General features: G+C 36.8%; 1 protein-coding gene across 3 annotated transcripts in view; it reads right to left on the bottom strand.

Moving 5' to 3' along the window:
* Positions 1–27841, bottom strand: part of EPC2 (enhancer of polycomb homolog 2) — a 121305-nt gene that overhangs the window by 46993 nt on the left and 46471 nt on the right. For all 3 annotated transcript variants that reach the window (XM_058715344.1, XM_058715345.1, XM_058715343.1), the window contains exon 2: positions 25602–25761. In XM_058715344.1, the coding sequence (XP_058571327.1) occupies positions 25602–25761 (160 nt within the window). The remainder of the gene's footprint in view (positions 1–25601; positions 25762–27841) is intronic.

The raw sequence follows: 27841 nt of genomic DNA on the forward strand, positions 1-27841 counted from the left end.
TAAGTTTTAATAGAGTACAATTTATTAACCTTTCCCTTATGGTTTCTCTCTTTGCCTTAAGAATTCTTTAAGTCATAAGGTTATCCTTTTTTTTTTTAAATGTTAATATTTTGTGTTTCATATTTAGTCTTTATTTGGTTGTTCTTCCATATGGATAACCATTGTCCCAGCACTACTTATCAAATATTTTCATTCTTGGGGTGCCTGGGTGGCTCAGTCAGTTGAATGTCAAACTTCAGTTCAGGTCATGATCTCATGGTTTGCTTCTTGAGTTCAAGTCCCACACTGGGCTCGCTGCTGTCAGTGCAGAGCCCACTTTGGATCACTGTCCCCCTTCTCTTCTGCCCCTCCCCTGCTCACACTCTCTCCCTTAAAAATAATAAAAATTTTTCATCCTTTCCCCACTGACTTGGAATGTCTCTCTGATCACACATCAAATTTCCACATATCTGTAGGTGGATATGTTTGTTTCTTAGCCTTTTTTCCTTCCATGGGTCTGCTTACCAGTCACTGAATAAAAGATTAATATCTCAAACCATAGGATTTTAAGAAAGCATTGACTATGAAAGGAAAAAATGAAATTGGGGCAGGGGAGGCAGAAAATGGATAGCAACTAGACTTCTTTGAATATAGCTTCATTTATAGATATGACTTTTATCTTTATTTTTTAATTTTTTTTCAATATATGAAATTTATTGTCAAAATGGTTTCCATACAACACCCAGTGCTCATTCCAAAAGATGCCCTCTTCAATGCCCATCACCTACCCTCCTCTCCCTCCCACCCATCAACCCTCAGTTTGTTCTCAGTTTTGAAGAGTCTCTTATGCTTTGGCTCTCTCCCACTCTAACGTCTTTTTTTTTTTTTTCCTTCCCCTCCCCCATGGGTTTCTGTTAAGTTTCTCGGGATCCACATAAGAGTGAAAACATATGGCATCTGTCTTTCTCTGTATGGCTTATTTCACTTAGCATCACACTCTCCAGTTCCATCCACGTGGCTACAAAGGGCCATATTTCGTTCTTTCTCATTGCCCTGTGTGTACTCCATTATACACACATTGTACTCCATTGTGTGTATAAACCACAATTTCTTTATCCATTCATCAGTTGATGGACATTTAGGCTCTTTCCATAATTTGGCTATTGTTGAGAGTGCTGTTATAAACATTGGGGTACAAGTGCCCCTATGCATCAGTACCCCTGTACCCTTTGGGTAAATTCCTAGCAGTGCTATTGCTGGGTCATAGGGTAGGTCTATTTTTAATTTTCTGAGGAACCTCCACACTGTTTTCCAGAGCGGCTGCACCAATTTGCATTCCCACCAACAGTGCAAGAGGGTTCCCATTTCTCCACATACTCTCCAGCATCTATAGTCTCCTGATTTCTTCATTTTGGCCACTCTGACTGGCGTGAGGTGATATCTGAGTGTGGTTTTGATTTGTATTTCCCTGATGAGGAGGGACGTTGAGCATCTTTTCATGTGCCTGTTGGCCATCTGGATGTCTTCTTTAGAGAAGTGTCTATTCATGTTTTCTGCCCATTTCTTCACTGGGTTGTTTTTCGGGTGTGGAGTTTGGTGAGCTCTTTATAGATTTTGGATACTAGCCCTTTGTCCGATATGTCATTTGCAAATATCTTTTCCCATTCCGTTGGTTGCCTTTTAGTTTTGTTGGTTGTTTCCTTTGCTGTGCAGAAGCTTTTTATCTTCACAAGGTCCCAGTAATTCATTTTTGCTTTTAATTCCCTTGCCTTTGGGGATGTGTCGAGTAAGAGACTGCTACTAGATATGACTTTTAGAACCAATTTTACATAATATGAAACAAAATAAAATCTTGGAACAAAATCCTTAAGAACAAAATTAAATGCAACAAACAAAGCCAACTGTCATTTGGGTTCTATTACAAGTATCTTTAAAATATAGTAAAATGAAATTTCTAGTGGGAAATACTCTTAAGACCAAAAGCAAAAATGAACCAACCTACAAACCAAAAAAACTTCAAACTGTTTTTGATAATTATATTATTGGTACACGTGTTGGCATTATTATTCTGAGACTATTGTGGTGCAAGGTAGGATAAAACAAGGTAATTATGTGGCCACCCTTGAGAACTGATAGATGTGAAGGTTTTAAGTTTGTAAAATTAAGACCCTGTAGTCTTGATTTAAGTAAGAAATATTAGGAAAAAACTGATATGTATTTTACCTTTCAAATTGTAAAAGTACGTATTTCCCTGTGAGGTCCACTAAAAAGTCTTAGAGAAGCTGGCCAACCCAGTAGCAGTGAACATCCCTAGTGTCCAGATTGTAGTCTCCAACCAGAATATGCCACTAAAAGGAACATAAACTCCCTGGAGAAATGGATGCTTTCAGATCTGAGCCAGGAAATACAAAAGGTGAGCCTATAACATCTTAGTTTTCTTGCTTTTGGGTACGGTACAGCCATGTCAAAAGGACTTAAAAGCTAACCTGAATGTTTTTTCCTACAGGCCAGAAAGGGATGAATATGAATATCAATAAGGATAATAATGCAATGAATTAAATCCTAATAAAAATATATGTAAGTTCATGATCCATAATGACTCTAGTAACAATAAACATCCTCACAGTCACTTTTAGAAGGTACTAAGAAACAAACCTCCATCAGGAAGTTCAGAATTTTTGGTTCTCTCCTTTTGTTTTTAGGATCTAGAGAATGAAACCCCACCCCTAAACCCCATCCTCAGCTACCAGCACATGGATAGGGTTGTACATGCAGTGGAGTCCATATAGGCTGGAGGCATCATGAGGGGTTAAGGGTGGTGAATGGTGCCCCATTCGTCCCTGGACTTCAGTGTAAAGTGACTCCTTCCAGGATGGGGGGAAGGAGGTGGCATTCCAGAGGCAACACAGTGGGGAGGAGACCTGGAATGTGATTTTCTTCATTGTTTGAGCTTCTGGTGGCAAGCAAAGACTGGCCACGGGTCTGACTCGGGCCTCTCCTTGTACCTGCAAGTACTATGGACAAGCTGTTCTGCTGTGGAAGCCCATGCCAGGGCCTGGGAACTGCTTTATCCCAAAATATTTATGAGCATGGGGCCTGTGCCAAAGACCGTTTTTCCTAAATGACTCTGACTGTAGAGGGAGATGCTCATTTTGGTGCCTCTGCAACCCAACTATAGTCTATTTTTGCTTTTCTTTTTTTTTTTTCCATATTGTATAATTTTATTTATGTGAAATGTTCAAAAAAGACATATAGAGAAAAAGATTAGTGTTTGCGTAAGGCTGGGGGTGGGAAAAGGAAGTGACTCTCAATGGGCATGAGCTTTCTTTTCAGGGTGTTGGAAATTACAAAAGGAGGTGCGGGGGGGGGGGGGGGGGTGGACCCAGGAAATCAGGATGCAATGAGTCAGGTTAGCAAGAAGGTAAGAAACTCTGATCTAGATTCACAGGGAGAGGATGAAGAGACACAGTTTTCAGTTTGGCCAATCACACTGAAATAGCATCATCAGAAAAGTTCTCACAAGTGAGTGTGTTCTGCCTTTTGAAAATAAATCTAGACATTCTGTTTCCCTCCATTTATATAATCTGTCAATTTATTTGTGAACTCAGATCAATTCACAAAAGACTTGTGCCCACTTGAAAAGGGAATAGTGATTAGAGATCTGGGCCAGTGAGTCCTGTGTTTACTTCTTTTTCTTTCAACACCTTTGTCAGGGTATCATCTATATACCATATAATTCACATGTCTTTAAGTGAATAATGTATTAATAAAGCATTTAGTGTATTATATCACCATTATACTACATCAGTCTAATTGTAACGTCTCTCCTTCTGTGACAGTGGCAACCATTAATGATCACTGCCTTGATCCATTAACTCCTCAGGGGTTGCAAAACAGTGACACTCTATCCTTCCTTCTTGTTTTGCTTTAGCTGGAATACTTCTATACAGAGAAACATCCCCGCTTCAACCACTTAGGGAGCCTGAGATACAGTTCATTAGAAAAAGGCAAGATAAATGCTCAATTTCCAATTATATTAAGAAAATGCTGTTTTTCTTGTAAAGAGTGGTGTGAGAATGGTATTATGTTTATATTTTTAAATTCCCAGATGAAATGACATTGGATTGGCTATATAAAATCATGGGGTGGGGGAAAAATGGTCGTAGAAGAACAATATTACAATGTTGAGTGATGAGTTCAAGGCAGTTCAACGTACGACTTTTTCTACTTATTCATCTTTTTAAAGTTTATTTATTTTGAGAGAGAGAGAGAGAGAGAGAGAGAGAACACTGCCTGTGAGTGGAGGAGGGGCAGAGAGAGAGAGAATCCCAAACAGGCTCTGCACTGATAGTGCAGAGCCTGATGTGGGACTTAACTCACGAACTGTGAGATCATGACCTGAGCAGATCCAAGAGTCACTGAATGAGCCACCCAGATGCCCCTACTCTTTCTACTTTTGAAGATGTAACTTTTCTGTAATAAAAGCTTCTTAAAATATAAATATCTAGGAGCATCTCAGGTTAAATGTCCAACTTCGGCTCAGGTCATGATCTCACGGTTCATGACTTTGAGCCTTGCGTCAGGCTCTGTGCTGACAGCTCAGAGCCCAGAACCTGCTTCAGATTCTCTCCCTCTCTCTCAGCCTCTTCCCCACTCACATACCATTTCTCTCCTGGTTTCTCTCTCTTTCTCTCAAAAATACACAAACATTAAAAAAATAAATAAATAAAAGATAAATACCTAAAATATATAAAGAATCTCTAAAAAAGAATCAGTAAATGGTTCCAAAGATATGAAGAGGTAATTTACATTCTTAAATTCTTAAATTTAAGAATTTAAGCAAAATGCTTAATGTCACTATAATTGGGAAAAGGCAAATTTAAATCAGCAAATACCATTTCATATCCATCAGACTGGGAAAAATTATAAAGCTTAACAATAACAAGTGCTGGTAAAATTATGAAAAACAAGAACTTTTTACACTTCTCGTAAAAATACAGACTAGTATAACCAGTTTGGAGAGCGATTTTGCAATATCTAGTAAAGTTAAACATGCACATTCTAAAAGACCCAGCAATTCCACTTTACAGGTCTATATCCCACAGATATACTCACAAATGTGGACAAAACAAGTACAAGGCTGTTCACTGCTACATTACTCACAAGAGCAAAACATTAGAAAAAAAAAACAACCCTAAATGTTCAATAGAACAGAGAGATATATTTACACAAAATTATATTTATAAAATGAAAACTTATGTTGACACAAAACATGCATATGAATGTTCATAAGCATCTTTATTCATAATAGCCAAAAATTGGAAACAACAATCCAAATGTCCTTCAACAGAAGGGTTAAACAGACTGTGGAACATCCACATGATGGAATTATATTCAGCAATACATAGGATCAAACTAAGGATACATGCAACACTTGGATTAATCTCAAGGGAATTATGTTGAATGGAAAAAAAAAAAAGCCAATTCCAAAGGGTAAGTACTATAGATTCCATTTATTTATTTATTTATTTATTTATTTATTTATTTATTTATTCGTTAATGTTTATTTATTTTTGAGACAGAGAGAAACAGAGCATGAACAGGGGAGGGTCAGAGAGAGAGGGAGACACAGAATCGGAAACAGGCTCCAGGCTCTGAGCTGTCAGCACAGAGGCTGACGCAGGGCTCGAACTCACGGACCGCGAGACCGTGACCTGAGCTGAAATCGGTCGCTTAACCGACTGAGCCACCCAGGTGCCCCATAGATTCCATTTATATAACATTCTTGAAATGATAAAACTACAGACATGGAAAACACATTAGTATCAGTAAAACAAGGTCAATAAATGCATCTATCTCATAAGATTCTTGTCAGGATTAAATAAAATAATTTGTGCATATCATAGGGCCCAGTACAGAGGAACAGTGCTCAATAAAGGCAGGCTGTTACTATTACTCAACTCCATTTATAGATAGATCAAGACTATCCTGTGATTTAGCAGAAGTGATACTAAAGTACAACTTTATAGGTAGGTCTTTTTAGTATTAATGCCCTTAATAATCAGGTATATAGAAACTATAGGGCTTTTAGTTTAAATTCTTTAAAGCAGGCCTAACTATGAATAACTGAAAACAGTAGATTATTGCAAAAAAGGTACTTTTTTCTATTTCTCTGAAGACTAAGACTTCCCATATAAGAAGAGCTGCTACATCTATTTCTCTGGCTTATTTCCTTAAGACTGATTTGTACCCAATGTATTAAAGTCAGAAATACCTTGATAGAATCTGAAAAACTTTTCAAATTAACCCACAGTTTAACCTTGTATCTAGTCATGGTTATACTTGGAAGTAATTTTTTTCTATTATTCTTTAAGTCTGGACATGGGAAATTTTAACTTAAAGCAAAAAAGAAATAACAAACATCCAGGGGTGGGAGCTTGTTAAATGACTGACAGTAATGTCACAAATGACTTCTTCTCCTATATGTTTCACCTATCAAAGGAGAAAAAAAATGATTTTAGGTGAGTTACCAGTGGATTTTAATTAGTATTTTAGTTAAAAATAGTTAAATCAAGGAATGGTGAACTATGGCCTACAATGAAATCTGGCCAGCAGTTTGTTTTTGGTAAGGCTGTGAATATGTAAAAAGATTTTCACATTTCTATAGAGTAATTAAAACAAACTGTTTTAAAGAGAAGAAAAAAAGAAGTAAAATATGTGGTAGAGACATATGTGGTACCCAAAGCCCAAAACGTTTACGATCTAGCCCTTCACAAAAAAAAACTTGCTAACCATGGTCTAGATTAGTAAAGAAGAACGAATTGCTTCTGAAACACTGGGGTATGAAAGATAAGCGAAGATTTACTAGGGAAGTAGTTTTCACAGTTTCACTCTTTGGAGTATGGTTTCTTCTCTCTTGGCTATCTCTCAGGCTCATCACCCATGAACAAAGAAAACAATCAATATGGCAAGTTACTAGGAGATACTCCCTGAAATACTCTTAGGAATGTGAACTAACAGCAAGAAATCTGTTGTTGTTTAAAAAATGAAATCATCCTAAGGACTGTCTAGCTCTGAAAAGCTGAGGTCTGAATTTGGCCCTTACTTCTAGGCCCTTGCAGTCACCTACTTCTTTTTATGAACTGACAAAAATCAGAAAGAACTAGTCACTAATATGCAGAATGGACCACTATAATTTGATTAATATTATGAAAAAGTATAGACAATTCTGCTATAACATGAGTTCCTAAAAAAAAAAATCCTCTATGTAAAATTATACACCAAAAATAACAGGCTTACAGAAACACTATATAACTTTATCAGAGACAAAACAAACTGTAACTGTTATATTAGCATATAAGCCACTCAGAGTGGCTGGCTACTACCTCAAGGGATACTAAAAATGCACACAAATAACAGTAAAAATGCACAAAAATAACAGAATAGATTGCTGGCTTGTGGGTGCTGAGACAATACAATCTGGAGTGGGTCTCTGCGTTGGGGCTCCAGAAGGAAATGTAACCTGCCACTAGCTAAGAGCTGTCCAAGGCTGGGTACACCTCTCTTAGAAGGGAAGCATAGGTTGCAGACACTCTATTTTAAATTGTCTTATGGAGCTGAAAGGGCTCTTGCATGTATAGCAGCCAAGCACTAAAGCCTTTGTGCCTCCCTGTTGAAGATTTTTAATTCTTTTTTTTTTTTAAGCTTATTTATTTTGGGAGAGAAAAAACAGAGGAGGGGCAGAGTGAGAGGGAGACAGAGGATCCGAAGGGGGGCTCTGCGCTAACAGCAGACAGCTTGATGCGGCGCTGGAACCCTCGAACCACAAGGTCATGACCTGAAGTCCGCTGCTTAACTGACTGAGCCCCCCAGCCGCCCCTGAAGATTTTTAATTATTTTCTCACTACTCCAGTCCCCTTTGGCAAGGAAAAATCATAAAAGAATCAGGACAACTTCCACGTAATACTGGCATCATTCCCCCCACCACCACCCCACAGTGAGCAATCACTATTGTTGAGCTAACTGGTATTAGAGGAACATGTGCAGCATAAGAGACTGGACAACAAAACTGTATTCCTGAGGACAAAAGAAATAAGTTTATCTGAATCACCTGTCCTGATATCATTTTTCCTTACAAGATTCTAAATAATACAAATTGTCTATGCCACAGCTCTTTTTGTAAATAAGTGAGATAAGTGAATAGAGAAATGTGCATGAAAGTATTTCACAAGCACCCATCTACATAATTATTTAGACATCTATGCTATTATTCATGTCCAAATTGTACCCAAAGTATTTTTAAGGGGTGGTGTGTGGGGGGGTTATAAAAAAAAAGTTTGATTTTATTTTTTAATGTGGCAAAATATACATAACATAAATTTATCATCCTAACCATTTTTTTAAATGTTTTGTTTATTTTTGAGAGAGACAGAGCTCTCACTAGAGCCAGGGAGGGGGAGAGGGAGACACAGAATCTGAAGCAGGCTCCAAGCTCTGAACTGTCTGCACAAAGCCTGATGTGGGGCTCGAACTCACGAACCATGAGATTATGACCTGAACCAAAGTCGAACACTTAACCAACTGAGCCACCCAGGCGCCCCTCATGTGAACCATTTTTAAGTTTAACAGTCTAGTGGTATTAAGTATATTCACACTGCTGTGCAATCATCACCACCACCCATCACCAGAAGAACCCAAAGGGTTTATTCCATAATTTCCTATTAACATTCCTTGTTATGTTGCCAAAAATAAGGAGATAATTAGTGCTACCTAGAAATAATACGTATCTCTTACGTGTATCACAGGAACCGTTTACAGAGTGAATCAAACGATGTTTGTAAAACATACAAAATTCATGGCCTAGCACTAATTCTATTTATTAAGTGCTTACTAAATGGATCAGGTAGAGAGATACGTACAGTAGATGAAGATATGTATCCCTGTCCTAGAGGCTTCCACGTCCTTCATTTTAAGTATGATAGTATTGACTATTGCTTGCAAACACTCCTGGAGAGGGAAAAGAACTTTTTGTCCATCATGGTTTTCCTCACACAGTGAACCTTATGGTCACTGGGCTTAGAACACTGTTTGTTCATAGTCCAACAAAGTGTTACCCTATATCCTTTGAATTACTTGATCATATCTAGTTGAACTTTTTTCTATCCTCTGATTCAGATGAGTAGTTTAGCCAAATGTCACCCTTCTTTCGGTTACTTGCAATAAAGAGGTAAATTTAGGTACACATTTCTGAACTTTAGTTCTTTAGAAGGGGCTTATACCACTGCTGGATACTGTGTGCAATTGATGAAAACAATTTAATATCCCTTTCAAAGGAGCAAACCCTTAAAAGAATTTTGTCAATAATCCCTCTTGTTCTTCCTCCTCTACCAGGTCCCATGCGGCGTGGCTCCAGCAAAGAGAAAAAAAAAGAAAGCCGTTCTGCTATCAAAAAGACAGTTGACCACAGGGTGCCTGGGGTGGCTCAGTTGGTGGAGTGTTCGACTTCGGCTCAGGCCATGATCTCATGGCTACGGAGTTCAAGCCCCACGTCGGGTTCTGTGCTGACAGCTCAGAGCCTGGAGCCTGCTTCGGACTCTGTGTCTCCCTCTCTCTCTCTACCCCTCCCCTGTTCATGCTCTGTCTCTGTCTCAAAAATAAATAAACATTAAAAAAATTAAAAAAAAAAAAAAAAGAGAGAGCTGACCAGAGGATACACTATCAATATTCACAAACATGACCATAGAACACGAACCCCACATATTAAGTGATCTAAAAAACTCACTGTGAAGGAGATGGAAATACTAGACGTGTGCACTGCTAACACGTTCAACAAAGCTGTCTGGTTTGAAGAAACAGGAATGTACCCTACCACATATGGGTATGTTTGTTCAGAAAACACCATTAATACAAAGATTCGCCAAAGAAGCTCTATATATTGGTCACCTATGTACATATCCTCACCTTCAAAAACTTGCAGAGGGATGGACAGGAGTGTATAATAGCACTGCCTCTGCATTTCTTCTTTCCACCCAGAGTACAGTAATGAGCATTCGTCCAAACAATGGGCAAACTAGGGTCATCTGTGTGGTCTACAATGCATTTAGTAATAAACTGCTCTGCACCAAGACCCAAGAGAAACTGCACTGTGCTCATCAACAGCATACAATACCTAGCAATGATACAATCCTCACTTGCACTGTCCCTGAACCATTAGGGGCAATGCTGACTCCTGAAGACATTTTAAACAGTATAAACAAACAAACAAACAAAAACAACAACAAAAAATATAATTAAGAATAAAAACTTCTGGGATGCCTGGGTGGTTCAGTTGGTTTAGTGTCTGATTCTTGATTTCGGCTCAGGTCATGATCTTGTGACTGCTGAGTCTGAGCCCCTCACTGGGCTCTATGCTGACAGCACGGAGCCTGCTTGGGATTCTCTCCCCCGCACCCCCACCCCTTTCAAAAATAAACATTAAACAAATTTTAAGAACAAAAATTTCTGAAGAAGTTCCTCCTCCAGGGCAGAAAAAGCCTCTTGAGGCCATCATGTTTGAGGGTCTGGCCAACGTGGCCAACTGGCTAAGCTGATAGCTATGTTCTGGAGAGCAAGAAGTTGGGAGTTTGATCTATGGAAGATCAAAGCCCAGAAGAGGGAGACCTCCTCCCTCTCATCTTAGTTGTACTAAAGTAGTCTATTAAGGAAAAAATAATCTAACAAAAACCCAATAGTTAATGTGGTTGAAAACTGTTTAAAATAATTACAGTTATAAAACAAGGTGGGAGTGGGGTTGGGGGTAGGCTGTCAAATCCAGCTTGAATATTTCCAGTGAAGGGGCAGACAGATGTATTGCTTGACAGTTGTTTCCAACCTTAAGTCAATATCTGTCTTATATACTTTCTTCCCTCACACTTCTAATAGTCACATTTACTTTGAAATTAAAAAAAAAAAGTTTTCACCTAAAAATTCACTCATGCACACACATATTCTAATTTGATATAGCAGCACACTGTAAGCAAAATTCAGATTTAAAACAGTTTTACAAATGGATAAGTGATATAAATGAGAATAGCAATTCCTGATTTAAAATTTTTTAGCATCAAAATTACTCCATTTTTATTAGGAAACATTTTTAACCTAAAGTTCCTTGTGTTCTGGACAGGAATCAAAGAAAATAAAGAGACTGTAATATTAAATATAAAATAAAGAGACTGTAAACACTAAAGGTAGTGAATATGGAGACAGTATTTATTACTACTCTTTCAGAGTCCTTTCCTTACAAGCTGATTTTTCTCAGAACTGAACATGTACTGTTGAGGGTCTATAATTTGCTAGGTACTAACAATAGAAAGGAGGACTATGGATGCCCAGATTAAATGCTTCCTGAGAATTTTTTTTTTTTTAAACCTATGTGCAATTTGTCAAGAAGAAAAAAACTAGAACAAACAGAGATATGCTGGGATATCTAGACTCTAATTAGCTTTACTCAAATTATATAGCAGTTACTCTTTTCTAGTAAACAGAGGTAAAAGTCTTAAAAATTCACAGTTCCTAAGGGTAGTCACAGACCAGAACCCAGTTCAATTAATCACATGATTCCTTTTCCTCATGTTGGTGGAAAAACACCAGGTGTGGGAGAAAATTATATAACTAAATAAGGTTACTCAAGCAATATTTTAATAAAGTAAAAATCTCAGCATCATAAAGTAAAATCTAGATAGTTTTCATTTTTAGGAAGTTTTTTCTTATTCCTGAAATCTATTCTTAATTTTTTCCCTCTTTCAAATCTTCCTCTTTCCTCTTCCCTACCACCTTTTTCTCTTTCTAACAAACCAGTGCTGGAGTCATATTAGAAAACAATGCAAAACAAAAAAAGTAAGGTAAAGATCAGATGTATCAGCTAATTTACATGTTAAGACAATTTAAAAAGTAACATAATTTAGAGCTGGAAATACCTTATCTTACAGATCAGAAAACTGTGAGAGGTTAAGAACCTTGGTGAGTTGAGCACAGGTTTTAGGGTTTTGATTCATAGGGCTCAGAACTTACCCCATTACACCACAGACATGAAATTAAACCCTTCTAATCATAACAGCAGTAATGAAAAATTCTTTGAATTTCAAAGGGAGCAAAAATATAGATAAATCAAAAGATTGTTTTTGTTCCACTTTGGACTTAAATGTTTAAGCTTATAAATTACATTTAATAAGCAAATATCATGCATATCAAACCAGCTGTTGTGAACCAAATGTATTAGGTACTCAAGGATTTGTTAAAAAACAAACATTAAAAATTAAAAAGAGAAAAAACTCTAATAGAGTTTTTTACTTAAAAGTTATTTCAGGTCAAGAACACTTCCAACATTTACCTATGAATTATCAATGGTACTTTTTTATTGTAAAAGGAAGCAACCCTCATTTGTATAAACTAAGCCCCTACTTTCATGCATCTTTAAACTTCCTAAGTGTTAACTTCTGGAAACTATTTGCCAATATCTGATCCCTTTAGTTCAGGCAACAAAACAAGACCTAGGTACAAGTGCACCTTGTTTGCCAAGGCCCTTCTTTGAAAGTATTAACAACACCACTTTCTTTTTTTTTTCAACGTTTTTTTTTTTTTTTTTTTTTTATTTATTTTTGGGACAGAGAGAGACAGAGCATGAACGGGGGAGGGGCAGAGAGAGAGGGAGACACAGAATCGGAAACAGGCTCCAGGCTCCGAGCCATCAGCCCAGAGCCTGACGCGGGGCTCGAACTCACAGACCGCGAGATCGTGACCTGGCTGAAGTCGGACGCTTAACCGACTGTGCCACCCAGGCGCCCCTAACAACACCACTTTCTAAGAGTGCCATTTACTTATAAACTCATTGGTGTATCTCTTCTTCCAACTCTGCATTTCCTTTCCATACAACTTTCCAAAATTATGTTTATTGATCCAATGAACCCGGTAACAACCAATACTGTCTGTACCTCAAGTACAACATGTATGACAGGCTCCCTTCTAAACTGGAATAGATATCAGTGCCATAAGGCATAAAAAAAGGTAGATACAAGGACATCCCAGAGAGAAGAGCAGAAATATAGACAGGGAATATGGTTAACTACAAGAAATAGAAATGATCAATAATGAGTCTGGATAGAGGGCTCTATGATCCAAATCAACCTTTATATAGCAGAATAAGGATTCAGAACTATACAGCCATGAAGCTGCATGCACATATATAACGTGTATTATTTTTTTAAAAAAGCAGAATTGAACAGTTTTACAAGTCTTACATCAGCAATGCTATCGTATACCTACCTAAACCTCTCAGTTAAATAGAACCTAGTATACATTAAAGTGGGCTCTGACTAGGTAGACCTATGAACTAGGAAGCAGTTCAAATAAAACACCTTCCTGGGATTCCATACATACTTCTTAACCCTAAGGAAGTCCAGGGATCTGACAAACGCTCACAAGTTTCTCCTTTACATGAGTATCATCCAAGCCTTTAAACCAGTGTTTCTCAAACTTTAACATTCACCAGAATTATCTGGATGGCTTGTTAAAACAGATTGTTGAACTTGACCACCAGTTTCTGACTCAGCAGATCTAGAGGAGGGCTTGCTAATTTCCATTTTTAACAAGTTCCCAAGTGATGATGAGCAACTTTATGAGAACCTCTGATCTAAACCCAAGTCTTTGCTCTTAAAGATCATAAACTTTACTTATGCCTAATTTTAAATACGCTGAATTTTTAAAATTTGTAAATTTTTAAGGTCTCAGACTGCAAGTAACTTTCAAAGACAGCTGATGAGAGCTTAGTGTATCTCAAAGTTCGGAAGCAACATCGCCTCTGCTTGGAGCTCTCCAAGGTTCTAATAGCCTCCAAGCTCAGCAGTTCTCAATAGAGTACCAAGAGATCATGAATGCAGATATAGCCAGAACTCTTGACTTTAAGTCTCCAAGATTTACTACAATTGTAAGACTCAGCTACAGACCTTACTTACATTCCTTACCCAATGTACAAATAAAGCAAAGTGCAGAAGAGACCAAGACCATTTCTATAAGATCCAAGTCTCTCTACTGCCCCCTCCAAAACAAACAAACAAACAAACAAACAAACAAACAAAAAAACCAAACCAGGTTTATACTATAATCAGGATTATTTTTAGTCCTTCCGCTGACTAGCCAACTATATCCCTCTCCCACTCTGAAAAACTCATATTTAAATAAATAACAAGTATTACTAGTCAAAATTAGTAGCAAAGATAACAACTATGGGAACCACAAACTATGAGAATGGGAAAGTGGATTCTTTGAGAGTTTCATGGAGAGATTTCCATCATCAGAGAGGGACTACAGCCTAATGATATTAGATAGGACCTAAATGATGTAATGATGGTTTAAAAAGAAAGTCTCCTAGTCTTCTCTCTTCTCCTTCAGACCATTCCTCTCTTGTTTTCTAACAACTCAGTAGGCAACTTGGGTAAAGGACAGTGACAATTCAGAAGATAAAAATGTTAATGGCTCCTTTAAAAGAAAAAAACACTCAACTTCATTCATAGTAAGAAATCCAAATTAAAACTATACTAAGAGAAACTAAAGTCTGGATTTTGATCAACAATGATGTTCCAATATCGGTTTCTTAGGTTTGACACCAGGTGCCACAGTAATGCATGATAGTAATATTAGAGGAAACTGAAACTGGGTGAGAGGTATAAAAGAATACTACCTTTGCAACTTTTCTATAAATCTGAAATTTTTCCAAACAAAAAGGTTTATTTAAAAGAATAATGCACTGAGGTATATCATCTCTCACCTATCAGACTTGGAAAAAATTAAAAAATTCTAAGGCAGTCTTTTGACCAGTGAAATAGCACTATAATGCATTGCTAGTGGAAGTGTAAAACTGTAGAACTCCTATAGAAAGCAACTTGGCAATTTCTGGAATACATATAATTACACCTTTATGAAATTCTGTATGTTCACAGTTCTTCACAGAAGCACTATCTGCAGTAACAAAAGACTGGAAACAATCCAAGTTCCCTTCTATAGGAAATGGGATAATAATCTTGCACAACCAAACACAAAGAACTATTATGCAGCAGTAAAACAGAAATGAGGACACATTCTACATGTTGATATGGGCTAGTTTCCAGACTATACTCTTACGAAAAAGAAAAAAAAAAATCAAGTGCCAAAATGTACATATAGTATGTTAACTTTTGTGTAAAAGGGGTATAAAAATATATATTCTTAAGTGCTTAAATTTGCATAACAAAACCCTAAAAGAAAACATAGCCTTAAAAAAGTAGTTTCTTATAAGGGGAGGGTGACTGGAGGCTGTTTTTCATATACTTTCTATTTTGAAATCATCTAAATGCACTACCTATTAAAAATAAAACCGTATTACTTTGTGAAAACAATTTTGTGTTTTAAAAAAATATTCTGAGTCAGTGATCTCTGCGTTCTACCTGAGATTCTCCCCTACTTTCTGTTCAGACCTCATCTCTTTCTCATTCACTCTCAATGAATCATTCAACAAATACAAAATGAGGGCAAAAGCCTCACTTAGACATCTGGATGCAGACAGTATCTTAGCTTAACCAGTACAAATTAATTCTACAATTATATGTGCAAAAATATACATGCTATTAATAGCTAATAGTATAAATAATAAATAAGTCAAAGAAAAAGAATGTATCTCCATGGCGCACTAAACTGTTGGAAACATGAGAAATTAAATACCAATATTCTTATAGATTTAATTTTAGCAAAGCATTGAGTGGACCAGGAAATAAACTTAGTACAGATATCATAAAGTTTTGAAATAGAAATCCTAAAAGATTTGAAAAATTCCAAACGTGTAAAACATAAACTGGAGGGCAATGAAGAACTAATTTCCTTTACTAGAGAGACTCTTTGCTAAATAAGATTTCACCAAGCTAAATAAGCTTCCGACTCTTGGTTTTAGCTCAGGTCATGGTCTCACAGTTTGTGAGTTCAAGCCCCTCATCAGGCACTGATGGTGCAGAGCCTGATTGGGATTCTCTCTCTCTCTCTCTCTCTCTCTCTCTCTCTCTGCCCCTCCCCTGCTAGGGCTGTTTCTGTCTCTCCCAAAATAAATAAATAAACTTAAAAAAAAAAAACAACAACCCATACATTTCAGATTTCAAAACATATTACAAAACTACAATAATCAAATTAGTGTATAGGCATTAAAAGAGACTTGCAGACCAACGGGATCAGAGAATCATAAAATAAACCCTCACAAGATGATCAAAAAGGGTGTCAAGACTACACAATGGAGAAAGGATAGTCTTATATGGTGCTGGGAAAACTGAAATCCACATGCAAAAAATATTAAGACAAACCTTCTTCTTACATTATGTACAAATATTAACTCAAAATGAATTAAAGACTTTAACACAAGACCTGTAACTATAAAACTCTTAGAAGAAAATACACAGGAAAAGCTTCATAATACTAGGTTTAGTTATGATTTCTTCCAGATGATACCAAAAGCACAAGCAACAACAACAAATGGGATTGCATCAAACTTAAAAACTTCTGCAAAGCACAGTTAACAATCAGGAGAGTGAAAAGGCAACCTATGGAATGGGAGAAAATACTTTCAAACCATATATCTGATAAGAGGTTAATATCCAGAATACAAGAACTCCTAAACAACAACAAACCATCCCAATTTAAAAAAAGGAACTGAAGAGACATTTCTCCAAAGATATACACATAGCCAACAAGCATATGAAAAGCAGCTCAACATCACTAGCCACTAGGGAATTACAAATCAAAATCACAATGAGATACCATCATTAGGATGGCCACTCTAAAAAACAAACAAAAAACAAACAAAAATCACACTCGGTGTGAATGTGCAGACATTGGAACGTTGCACATTGTTGGTAGGATGGTAAAATACTGTAGCTACTGTGTGTAACACTAGGGAGGTTCCTCAAAAATACAACCACTATGTGATCCAGCAATTACTCTTCCAGGTATATATCCAAAAGAACTGAAATTGGATCTCAAAGGGATATATATGCGAAGACCCATGTTCACTGCAATATTATTTACAACAGCCAGGAGGTAGAATCAACAGATGAATGGACAAACAAAATGTGATATACACATACAATGAGGTATTATTCAGCTTTAAAAAAGAATGAAATCTTGTCATATGATACAATGTGGATGAACCTTGAGGACATTATGCTAACTGAAATAAGCCAGTCACAAAAAGACAAATACACGATTCCACTTACATGAGGTAACTAAAGTAGTCAAATTCATAGAAACAAAAGGTAGAATGGTGGTTGTTGGGGGTTGAGGGGAGGGTGTAACAGGGGAGTTGTTCAATGGGTACAGAATTTCAGTAAGGCAAAATGAAAAACTTCTAAAGATCTGTTGAACAACAATGTGCATATAGTTAACGATACTGTGATACAGACTTACAAATTAAGAGAGAACATGTTATATTTTTTACCACAATAAAACCACCACCACCACCACCACCACCACCACCACCACCACCACCACCACCACCACCACCACCACCACCACCCCATTTTAACCTGAAACAAGTCATGAGGAAACAGGCTGACCCAAACTGAGGAACATTCTACCAAATACCTGGCCCGTACTAAAAAATGTCGCTGTATGAAGCACAAAAACACTAAAGAATAGCCTGAAGAGACATGACAACTGAACGTAAAGCATCATCTGAAGTAAATTAGGCTTTATCTAAAAAGAGTTCACTGTGCACTAGCTTTTAAAAAAAAAAAATAATAATTTTTTCAAAGCCTAAAATCCTGTTTCTCCTTAAAATGCAAATTATATTTTACTAATGAAATTACTAACTTGCCAATATTTACTAATACACAAAGTTGTATTTTACTAATAACAAAACCACAAATAATCCTGGGTCTAGAACTCCTTGTTAATTAAAGTGTAAACAAATAAAAACCTTCAGTATTGGCTTGCTTTCTTAGATTCCTACTGACTACTGAAGGATGTAAAACAAATTCCTTGTAATATTATATAGCTTTGAAAATTATTAAAGCTAGTTAATGACTTGGAAAAATGCTTACTGACAGTAAGTAAAAAAAAAGCAAAAACCACAGACCTATACATATATACATACATACACATTACACAAATTTGGAAAAAAGGGAAGACAACTTTTATCTCTGTTGCTTACCTTTGCAAGATGGGATTATTATGATTTTTTTTTTTTTCAAGTAATCTCTATGCCCAACATGGGTCTCAAACTCAAGACTCTTGAGATCAAGATTCACAGGCTCTACTGACTGAGCCAATCAGGCATCCTGGGATTACTATTCTTTTCTGCATTATTAACACTTTATTTATTTAATTCTTTTTCATCTTTCTTTATTTTTGAGAAAAAGAGCATGAGTAGGGGAGGGGCAGAGAGAGAGGGAGACACAGAATCCAAAGCCCTACCCAGGGCTCAAACTCACAAGCTGGGAGACCATAACCTGAGCTGAAGTCAGACACTTAATAAACTAAGCCACCCAGGTACCCCAAGCCCAGGATTTCCTTTTCTATCAGCTGACAACCTATCCTCTATCCTGCAATTTATCCATCACATACACACAAAACTAATGGAAAAAACAAATCCTTTACTCCCATTGTTGATTCTATCATCAACCACATTTGAATGGAAATGGATTTGTTTTAACATGTATCAGTATCTGCATCTTAGAACCATGAGCCATGACTGAAAACCAGTATACCAGAGTTAAACAGGCGCACCCTAGAGCCACAGGGCCTGGTTCCAATTCTGACTCTTCCACTTGCTAGCTCCATTACTTTGGGCTCTTTTTGTAATCTTTCTTTAAAAAGAAAGTACCTCATAAAGTACCTTTGAGGCATAAGTGACGTAATATATGTAAAACACTAACAGGACCGGGCACGGCAATCGGTACAGGTCAGCTATGTTACTAAGCATTTTACCCATAACTGTGGAAAGAAAAGTTTAGTTTTCTATTAAAATTTTCAGAAAATAAGCATATAAAAAAGTACTTTTATGGGTAGGGAGCCCATTAAATTATACCAGTGGGGTAAAATGGAAGGAAATTTAGTTTTTGGTGGTAGATAGGGACAGAGACAAAATCCTACAAAGCGCCAACACTCAGGGCAGTGTGGTGTCACTGAAGAATCTTCTGTGGAGATGCTACCTGCTAGGTGAATATGCTGAAAGCTTATTTCTGGTAACACCTATTAACAAAATCTGGTGTGCTGGGTTATATCACAGTATCTTCTTTGTGTGGCCCCACAGGAGGTTCTAAATGCTTCAGTGCCAGGAAACATGCACTGAAGTATGCACCTTAAAACCAATCTCACTTTTTTGCTTCGTCTATTAATTACATCATGCCTAAAATATGCACTACTATGTATCAAATTTACCTCTTTGTTTTCTCCTGAATCTTTAACCAAGGTCTCTAATCTGTGATGCTGTATTTTACTCAAAGTCACCTCAATGTTTCAAATTTTTTAATAGTGGGCATAAATAAATGCATAAAGACTCAAGGGGCACTCTCTTTGTACTCATTTTTATCTCTCTACCCAGACCACCAATGATTATTTTGCTTTTTCCCAAAACACCTGGCGTTACTTTAATACTTTGAGTTTTGGGTTTCTTCCTCCTTCCTAGATTAGTAGCTCTCCAGGTACTGCTCTACATTTCAGCCTTCATGCCCACAGCTTTACCTAAGGAGACTCAGCACAATCCTGAGGAGAAAGATCCTTACAGCCAGTTGATCTGAATGTGGGTTGTCCTCGAGGCCTGGCCTGGCTCATTGTCCCTGTTACCATGCCTCCAATCACCTGAACCTGGGATCTAGCTTCACCTGGAATGTGTTCTCCACAATCCACTTCTATACTTGTGGCACTTTTTTCTAATATTTATTTATCTGAATGCGTGATTCATTTCATGAGATGTGTGCTCAATTTAACTGCTTTATACATACCTGGCAACAGTTTTACAAAAAGTGATGTTCCTAGAATCATCCTTTTCACCAAGAAGTTTTACTGTATAAACAAAGTACTGCTCTTCATTTGGATTTTCCAATCAAAACATGTGTGTCCCACCAGGGTAAAAGGTCATCATTTTTGTTAAAAGAATAGCAAAGAGCATTGCAAGGATAATGAGACTGAAGTCGAATGTTAGGCCAGCATCCACCTCACTCTTGCTGAAAACCTAGTGGAACATACAGGTCTACTTTATATTGAATAAGTGGAATTTTTCTTCTTTTCCTAATGTAGACTTGACAATGGTCACCTTTATCAGACTGAGAAGAAGCCACCTTCACGTGTACTAAGGTATATAGGAGTATACACACAATGACAGGCACTTTCTTAGGGCTTTACTATCCTGGCCGCAGATACAAATAGCAGACTTCAATCTCCTTTTGGTGAGTTCCTCCGTCTGCTCAACAGAGAATGAGGAGGTGCTACCTCCCACCTATCCTTCCTCCTGAACTCTCCTCTTTCAGCCAAGAAGCAGCTGAGATGGTCTACTGATCTGTGTGTGTAGGTGCAGTGCAGGGAGAAGAGGAAGAGACCTTTCCTTTCAAAACAAGATAAGGAGTCTTATTTTCAAGGACCATTTAGGTGAGTTCAAAACTAGAGACAAATTAACTTCAAAACACTTATGAAACAATATTGAAACAATATCTCAAGTTCCTTCATGTTCTAAAATTCTGAGATACTTAATGTCAACTATAAAATATTACCATATTAAATAAAAGGAATAATGGAACATCAAAATAACTAACTGCAATGTAAACAAAGTCATTTCCTTAAGGAGAAAAGTTTGGGTTCTGAATTTGATGAAGTTCTTAAATTCCAAAAGGAATGAAGGAATTATAACATCTGGGTTGAGGTACCCAAAGTAAATCTATTGTAATAGTAAGTAAAATGGAGGTAGCATCTTATGCATGTGTCACACAACTGACCAGTGAGGAACAGTTTCAGTATCTTAGGTATCAAGACCACATGCCTCCAAGATGCCTCCATCTGTTATGCTGGAAAGACTACTCCAATGTGCTCTGATAACTTCCTCAGATTACCAATATGGGTCACTATGGAGAACTGGTACCACAAGAGAAAAGGAAGGAACAAAGTTCTTGCATCCATATCAAGACTGGTATCATTCCATTCCCAACTCCTTCTTGGCCTAAAATGACACTGTTGTAAATAACAGAGCTCACTTTTCATTTCTAACTTGGATCCACACGGGTCCTCAATTTCACTACACACACAAATAATTTTATTTTTTTCAATGTTTATTTTTCAGAGAGAACGTGGGGGAGGGGCAGAGAGAGAGAGAGGCAGACAGAGAATCCCAAGCAGGCTCCACACTGTCAGCACAGAGCCCAACGGGGGCTTGAACTCATGAACCATGAGATCATGACCTGAGCTGAAATCAAGAGTTGGACACTCAACCAACTGAACACCCTGGCAGCCCAATAATTTTGTTCTTATGTTTGATCCTGTGTACAATTTTGAGTCCTACAAGATCAATGTCTCAAAAATACCAACGTGTATATACTTTTACCTTCAATCATCCATTTATTCACTCGTTTACTTATTCAGCGAACATTACACTGCTTACCTAACCACATGCTAAGTACTATACTAGGCAGTGAAATTGAAAGAAAAAAAGTCCCTGCTCTCAATGACTGGTATAGCCTAGAGAGACAGCAGAAGGCAATCAATCACAACCAAAGGTGGCTCATGCTACAATGAGGGTGTGTATGACACAAGAGGGCTTGAGGTAAACAGTGCCAAGAATTCTGCTTGGAGGGGCTCAGGGAAAGGCTGTTAAATGTAATCCTGGAGATGAGATGTAGAGAATAAGTTATATTCTAACAAATGGAAGAGAGAAGTAAAGGGGTATAACATGGAGGTATAACAATATATGGCATAAGTCAGAGAGGTGCAAGGAGCTCATTATTTTGTAGCTGAAAAGTATGAAGAGTCAGGGGAAATGGAAAGAAAATTGTATTAAAACCATATTCTGGGGCTGTATGGTGAGTGAGATGAAATTCTGCTCCTGAAGAAAAAACAGACCTTCACTTCTAACAGCTCATTTTGGTAAGTAAGGCTGGTATCCTAGTGGTAGAACACACAGGGAAAAGTTAGGGGCACCTGGGTGGCTCAGTCAGTTAAGCATCTGACTCTTCATTTGGGCTCACTTGAGATGGAGCCCCAGTTGGGCTCTGGGAAGAGCGTGGAGCCTGACTGGGACTGACTGACTGACTGACTAACTCTTTATCTCTGCCCCTCCTCCACTCATGCTCTCTCTCAAAATAAATAAATAAACTTAAAAAAAAAAATCATACAAAGTTAAAAGTATATCCGATAGACAAAAGAATCTTTGAAAAACTCTAAATGGGTAATAGTCACATTAGTAGCACTGTGGAGTAATAAAGTAAGTTTTCTGCCAAAGCTCAGGGAAACAATGTGATGAACCTGAACTAAGCTATCCTACTGTGGCAATTATGCAATGTCTTTTCTTAGGCAGGCAAATGGAGATTCTTTCAACTCTATCATGTAAAGAAGAAAAGGAAAAACTAGAGCAATATCTTCTGTAATTCCTTTTATTTCAGAACTCAAAAAAAAATGCTTAAAAGCCCTTCCTTGAGTGCCCGGGTGGCTCAGTCAGTTAAGCGTCAACTCACAGGTTGACTCACAACTCACAGGTCATGATCTCGCAGTTCGTGAGTTCCAGCCCGCGTCAGGCTCTGTGCTGACAGCTCAGAGCCTGGAGCCTGTTTCAGATTCTGCATCTCCTTCTCTCTCTGCCCCTCCCCTGCTCGCACTCCGTGTGTGTGTGTCTCTCTCTCTCTCTCAAAAATAAACATTAAAAAAAATTTTTTTTAATAAATAAAAGCCCTTCCTTGAGGGGTGGGCACCTGGCTGGCTCAACTGGAACAGCCATCTGACTTTTGATCCTGAGGTTGTGAGTTCAGGCCCCACATTGGGTGTAGAGATTACTAAAAACATAAATAAACTTAAAAAAAAAAAAAAATCTCTTCCCTGAAAAAAAAAAAATCTCAATGATAACATGAGTTTAAATTTTAGTATAGACAAGTTTAAGGCCAGTAATAGGCATAGAAGTAAGCAAACTGATAAATATCAATTTGATAGAAAATTAGTAGACACTGAAAATGACAATCACAGACAATATTCAAACGTGGGAAACTTAAAATATAAATAGAAAAAGGAGTATGAAAATTTATATGTGCAATAGGATCTTATATATAGCATAGTATGTAGAACACATACTGACAGACTAAAAGAAAAAATGAAAGTGAAAATAATTTTCTATTATTTTTATTCTATTTTCTGTGGTAATAGAATAAAATGAAATTTAAAAACCTACACAATTTTAATGTTTACTGTATCTAATGTGCCTGACCCAGATGGGTTACATGCAACTTCTTCATTCTTGGTTTTCTAGAATGGTTTTTACATATGGTCCTGATGTCCAGCTACAGTGTTGTTAAAATACAAAACAATAACAAATGGATACTTTGGCTTGAAAAATACTTAAAATTCCTATTATGAACCTGCTCTTTCCTGATACACAGGTAAGACAAATGCAACAAACTAAAGGGATTCAAAGAATACAGAGTCACATAAATAATGGCTGTATCATATTTCTCTTGAATGCTTAAGAGAAAAAAAAAATTCTGGAAATGGTTGTGATACCTAACAGCCTTTTAAAAGCCATTTAAAAACAATTCAGTCAACAAACATGCTATTTATTGTGCATCTATAAGCCATGCACTTCACTCTAAAGATATGAAGAGAAAATAAAACATAGTCCTTGCCCTCAAGAAGCTCCTAGTCTAAAAGAAGAGAAAGAATGGTTACAAATAATTGTAATAAAATATGGCAAGTCCTCTAATAGAGGTATGTACAAGATACTGAGATTAAGTAAAAAACAGAAGTAGGATGACAAAAGTCAGGATAAGCTTCAGAACAAAGTTAGGTGTTCAGTGAGTTGCAGGAGGTGAAAGCTGACTTGACTAGCACATGCAAGGGAGTGTGAGATGTGAAATGTGAAATAACCAGGCAAATGAGTAATTTCAAGTTAGTTCCTATGGCTAAGAGAGTGTGAGGAAGAGCAGTCAGGAAATGAGGTTAATGGAGTAGACAGGGGAAACAATCACAAAGGGTCTTGTATTCAAAGTAGAGAATTTGCCTATTACTGAACTGTGAAATCTAAACTGCCACCAGTTACAAGGTGCACTATGACTTTATGTACTATTAAAAAGAAAAAAAAAAGCTTTCTGCTGGAGTCTATTAACAAGGTTAACAGAATACTCCTGCATAAACATACACTACCAAATGGTAACAATCTCAGTGTAAGATAAAGAAATAAACCAACTATGCAGAAAGAAACAGCAAGGAACTTCATTTCTCAACTTGCCCTTACATGAAAGGAGGAGAGAAAAATCTCCCCCTGAGAAATGAACTCTAAGCAGGTCTGTAGCCTGAACTAAAGCTATCAGTATGGTCTAAAAACAAAACAAACACGGAAAACTTTAAAGTGGTCTGATGTTGGTAGTTTCCCTAAATGCTTGGCAGAAACAAAAGCAAATTTTCTTTAGATAAACTAGACTTGTATCCAGGACAATAACAATTTAATATGCAATCTTATTTCAAAGATGACCAATAAAAAATGTGCATCTTAGAACAGACGGAAAATAGTCAATCTTCTAGTCAGTCTTAAATCTGGAGGGGTTTCATAATTACCTGGGAACTTTTAAAAATACTTATTACTAGGATGCATACCGATGATTCTCATACAGGTAGGCCTGAAGCAGAGCCCTGGAATCTCTATTTTAACAAGCTACCCAAGGCTTTTTCTTACACAATCAGACAAGATACCAAGACATCAGCATCTGTCTACACCATCAGCTGAAAACTACTGGAGACAATAAAGAACAGCAGGATTTTAAGCCAGAGAATAATTTGATCAGACTGACACTTTAGGAAGACCACTCTGGTGCTGGTGGACTTTGTCGAGAAGGCATATTAGAAGAGGGTAAGGAAAGGCAAGGGAGGGATAGTAAATTTAACAGGAGGTTAGTGAAACAGTTCTAAGGCAAGAGATGGTGATCATTTAAATAGTAACAATGGGGAGAAAAATAAGATAGTATCAAGGAGGCAGAAACAGAATTTTATAAAAATTAGACGTAGGTAGAGGGGTAGAATCTAATTCTAAAAAACTTCTGAAGATTCACCCCTAATCAGCATTATAGCCACCAGGCCTTTAAAAATAAATCTTAAATTTGAGTACAGCAATCCACCAACTTTTAGTTGTATAATAAAGTTTAAGTACCACACCAAATCCTAATCTACATAAACATCAAATGTTCCAAATGCAACTAATGCTCAAAATGATCTCCCACCTGCAAATTCAGATGTTAAGCATACAGAGATTTTATTCCTTAATGTTTTACATTTCTATTAATCAGTGTGTATGAACTGAAAAATTAAAATCTCTTTGGGCATAGAAAAGAAAGGATATTCACTGGTAGAAAAACTTAAATTACAAACAGAAAACAATGAATCAACAAACTTACGCTGAATATGAATGAACTGTTTTGGCTGTTTAAACTCTCCTTTGTACAAGCGATTGTAATAGTTGACGTTGCTCTCTGCCTCAGGAACTGGAATGACCATGCTCTCTTTTTTTTCTCTAAATACTTGCTGTGCTGAAATAGCTCGCTGTAAATGATGTTCCTGGAAAATGTAAAGTAGGCAACATAAGTCGTTTTAATAATGTTAATTCAATGCATAATTCTATTTAAAATTTACTTTAATAACTGCAAGGTGCTTTAAGAATTATTTATAAATAGTTCCTTCACCACAGAACTATAGAAAACATTGCCATTGATGTCCCTTAATGCTGTACTCATCCTGATATCACCTTAGATATTTATAACTTTAGTAAGTAGAATTTTCTTCAAAGGTTAAATATACACATATTCACAAACTAGAATTTAACATCTCAATTACAAGAAAATCGATCCCGTTTGCTAAATTAACAGAGGTGTTTGGCACCAATACCAGAAATACGGGAACACATGCAAATGACAGGAAAAGAATTGTGCCACAGGTTTTAATTATCTTCTGCATTTACACACCTGAACTTTAACAGTACAAACTAATTGAAAAAAAAAAAAAAAGGAAAGAAAAAACCATATTCAACAGACTACATTACTATCACAGCAGGAAATATTTCTAAACTAAGGTTAAACAAAAGTTCCTATGAAATACATCTTGATTGCAGTAACTTTTATTGCGCCTCTACCACTTAATGCCTACTTTCTCCCAACCACAAAAGGGACCAATGCCGTTCCCAACAAAGCAGTATTACTTTTTAGACGGCAAATTAGGTCATATCACTCCCCAATAAATTCCCTTCATACTCAGGTTAAAATTATCACTGACGTATAAGGCCTTATTTCTCTCTGACTTCTCCCTACCCATCCTTTATCCTAGCCACACTACCTTTCCTTAAGGTTCCTAAATTGCCAAATGGATTGCTTCTGAAATTCCTTTAAGTCTCAACTTATCAGAGATGGCTTCTGTGATTTCTTTATCTAAAAGATAAAAGAGTACTGGCTAAGAATTTTTTTTTATCGGTGTCATTCTTTCAACACTTTTCAGAGCATCTAGGAGACACCAGATACTACTCCTATTACTCAGAATTGTTAAAAGTGGATGAGACAGACTCTGCTATGAAGCAACTTAGCTGGTAGAAGAGAGATATCTCAGTATGCAATCATGTTTGGGCTTGACAAGCATGTCTCCTCAATTAGTGAAAGACTGTCTAAGGAGGATAGAGAAATATATCCAAAGAAAGTAAAATCTAAACTAAGACTTTCAGGATCAATAGGGATTTAGCAAGGCAAAAGAGAGAGAGAAAAAAAAAAATCCAGGCAGAGAAAACACAGCGTCCAAAATGGACAAAAGCTCAGAGACATTCAATAAAAGGCAAGCAGTTGAGGTAAGGGACAGGCAAGTGGATGCTAGCTTACATTTGAAGAGTTTCTCCATTTTCCATACCAGGAAGAAATACATTTTCTTCATAGGGTGGGATCCCAAGTTGGAACATTAAACACACTTCCCTATACAAATATTACTATCAATTTAGAGTTGATTAGTAACAATTTTTGAGTTAACTAAAAAATTGTGAGAGGATCAAATACACCCACAAACAGTATCAAGAAATTAGGAAAGCCAGGTTTTGAAAGAGCAATTTCTGCATTATTTAAGCCTATACTTTTCTATTACCTTGCTGACATTTCACCTCTCCTGGTCAAATAAAGTGATTCAATATGTGATGCCACCTTGTATTTATATAATGTTTTATACTTCTCAAAGTATATCCACAATCACATGCTTATTATTATGCTTATGCTTATTAGCTCCTCAAAATTTTGAGACAGGGATAGATACATTAATGAGACTCAAGAAACAAATGATTTGCTCTTAGTTGTGGTATAAATTACATGAGGGAGTCAAATTTCAGGACTCTGACTTAAGTATTCTTTGATTATTCCATCTTTACTAGAATGGGCTATTAAAAATTTTTAAAAAATCTTTTAATTCTAGTAATCTAGAAATATGGTTGACAAGAGGAACTGAGCTAACTGGTGACACATTTTTGATTTGAAGAGATTCCTTCTCCTCTAAGTACAAAACATTTTTAGGTATTATCCAATTACTGAAATACATCTTTAATAGACGAAGATTTAACATTATTTTAATTTTACATGTGAGGAAATTTAAAAATAGACCGTAGATGACTCTCTTC

Source organism: Neofelis nebulosa, chromosome 2, assembly GCF_028018385.1.
Source record: "Neofelis nebulosa isolate mNeoNeb1 chromosome 2, mNeoNeb1.pri, whole genome shotgun sequence".
NCBI lineage: Eukaryota > Metazoa > Chordata > Mammalia > Carnivora > Felidae > Neofelis > Neofelis nebulosa.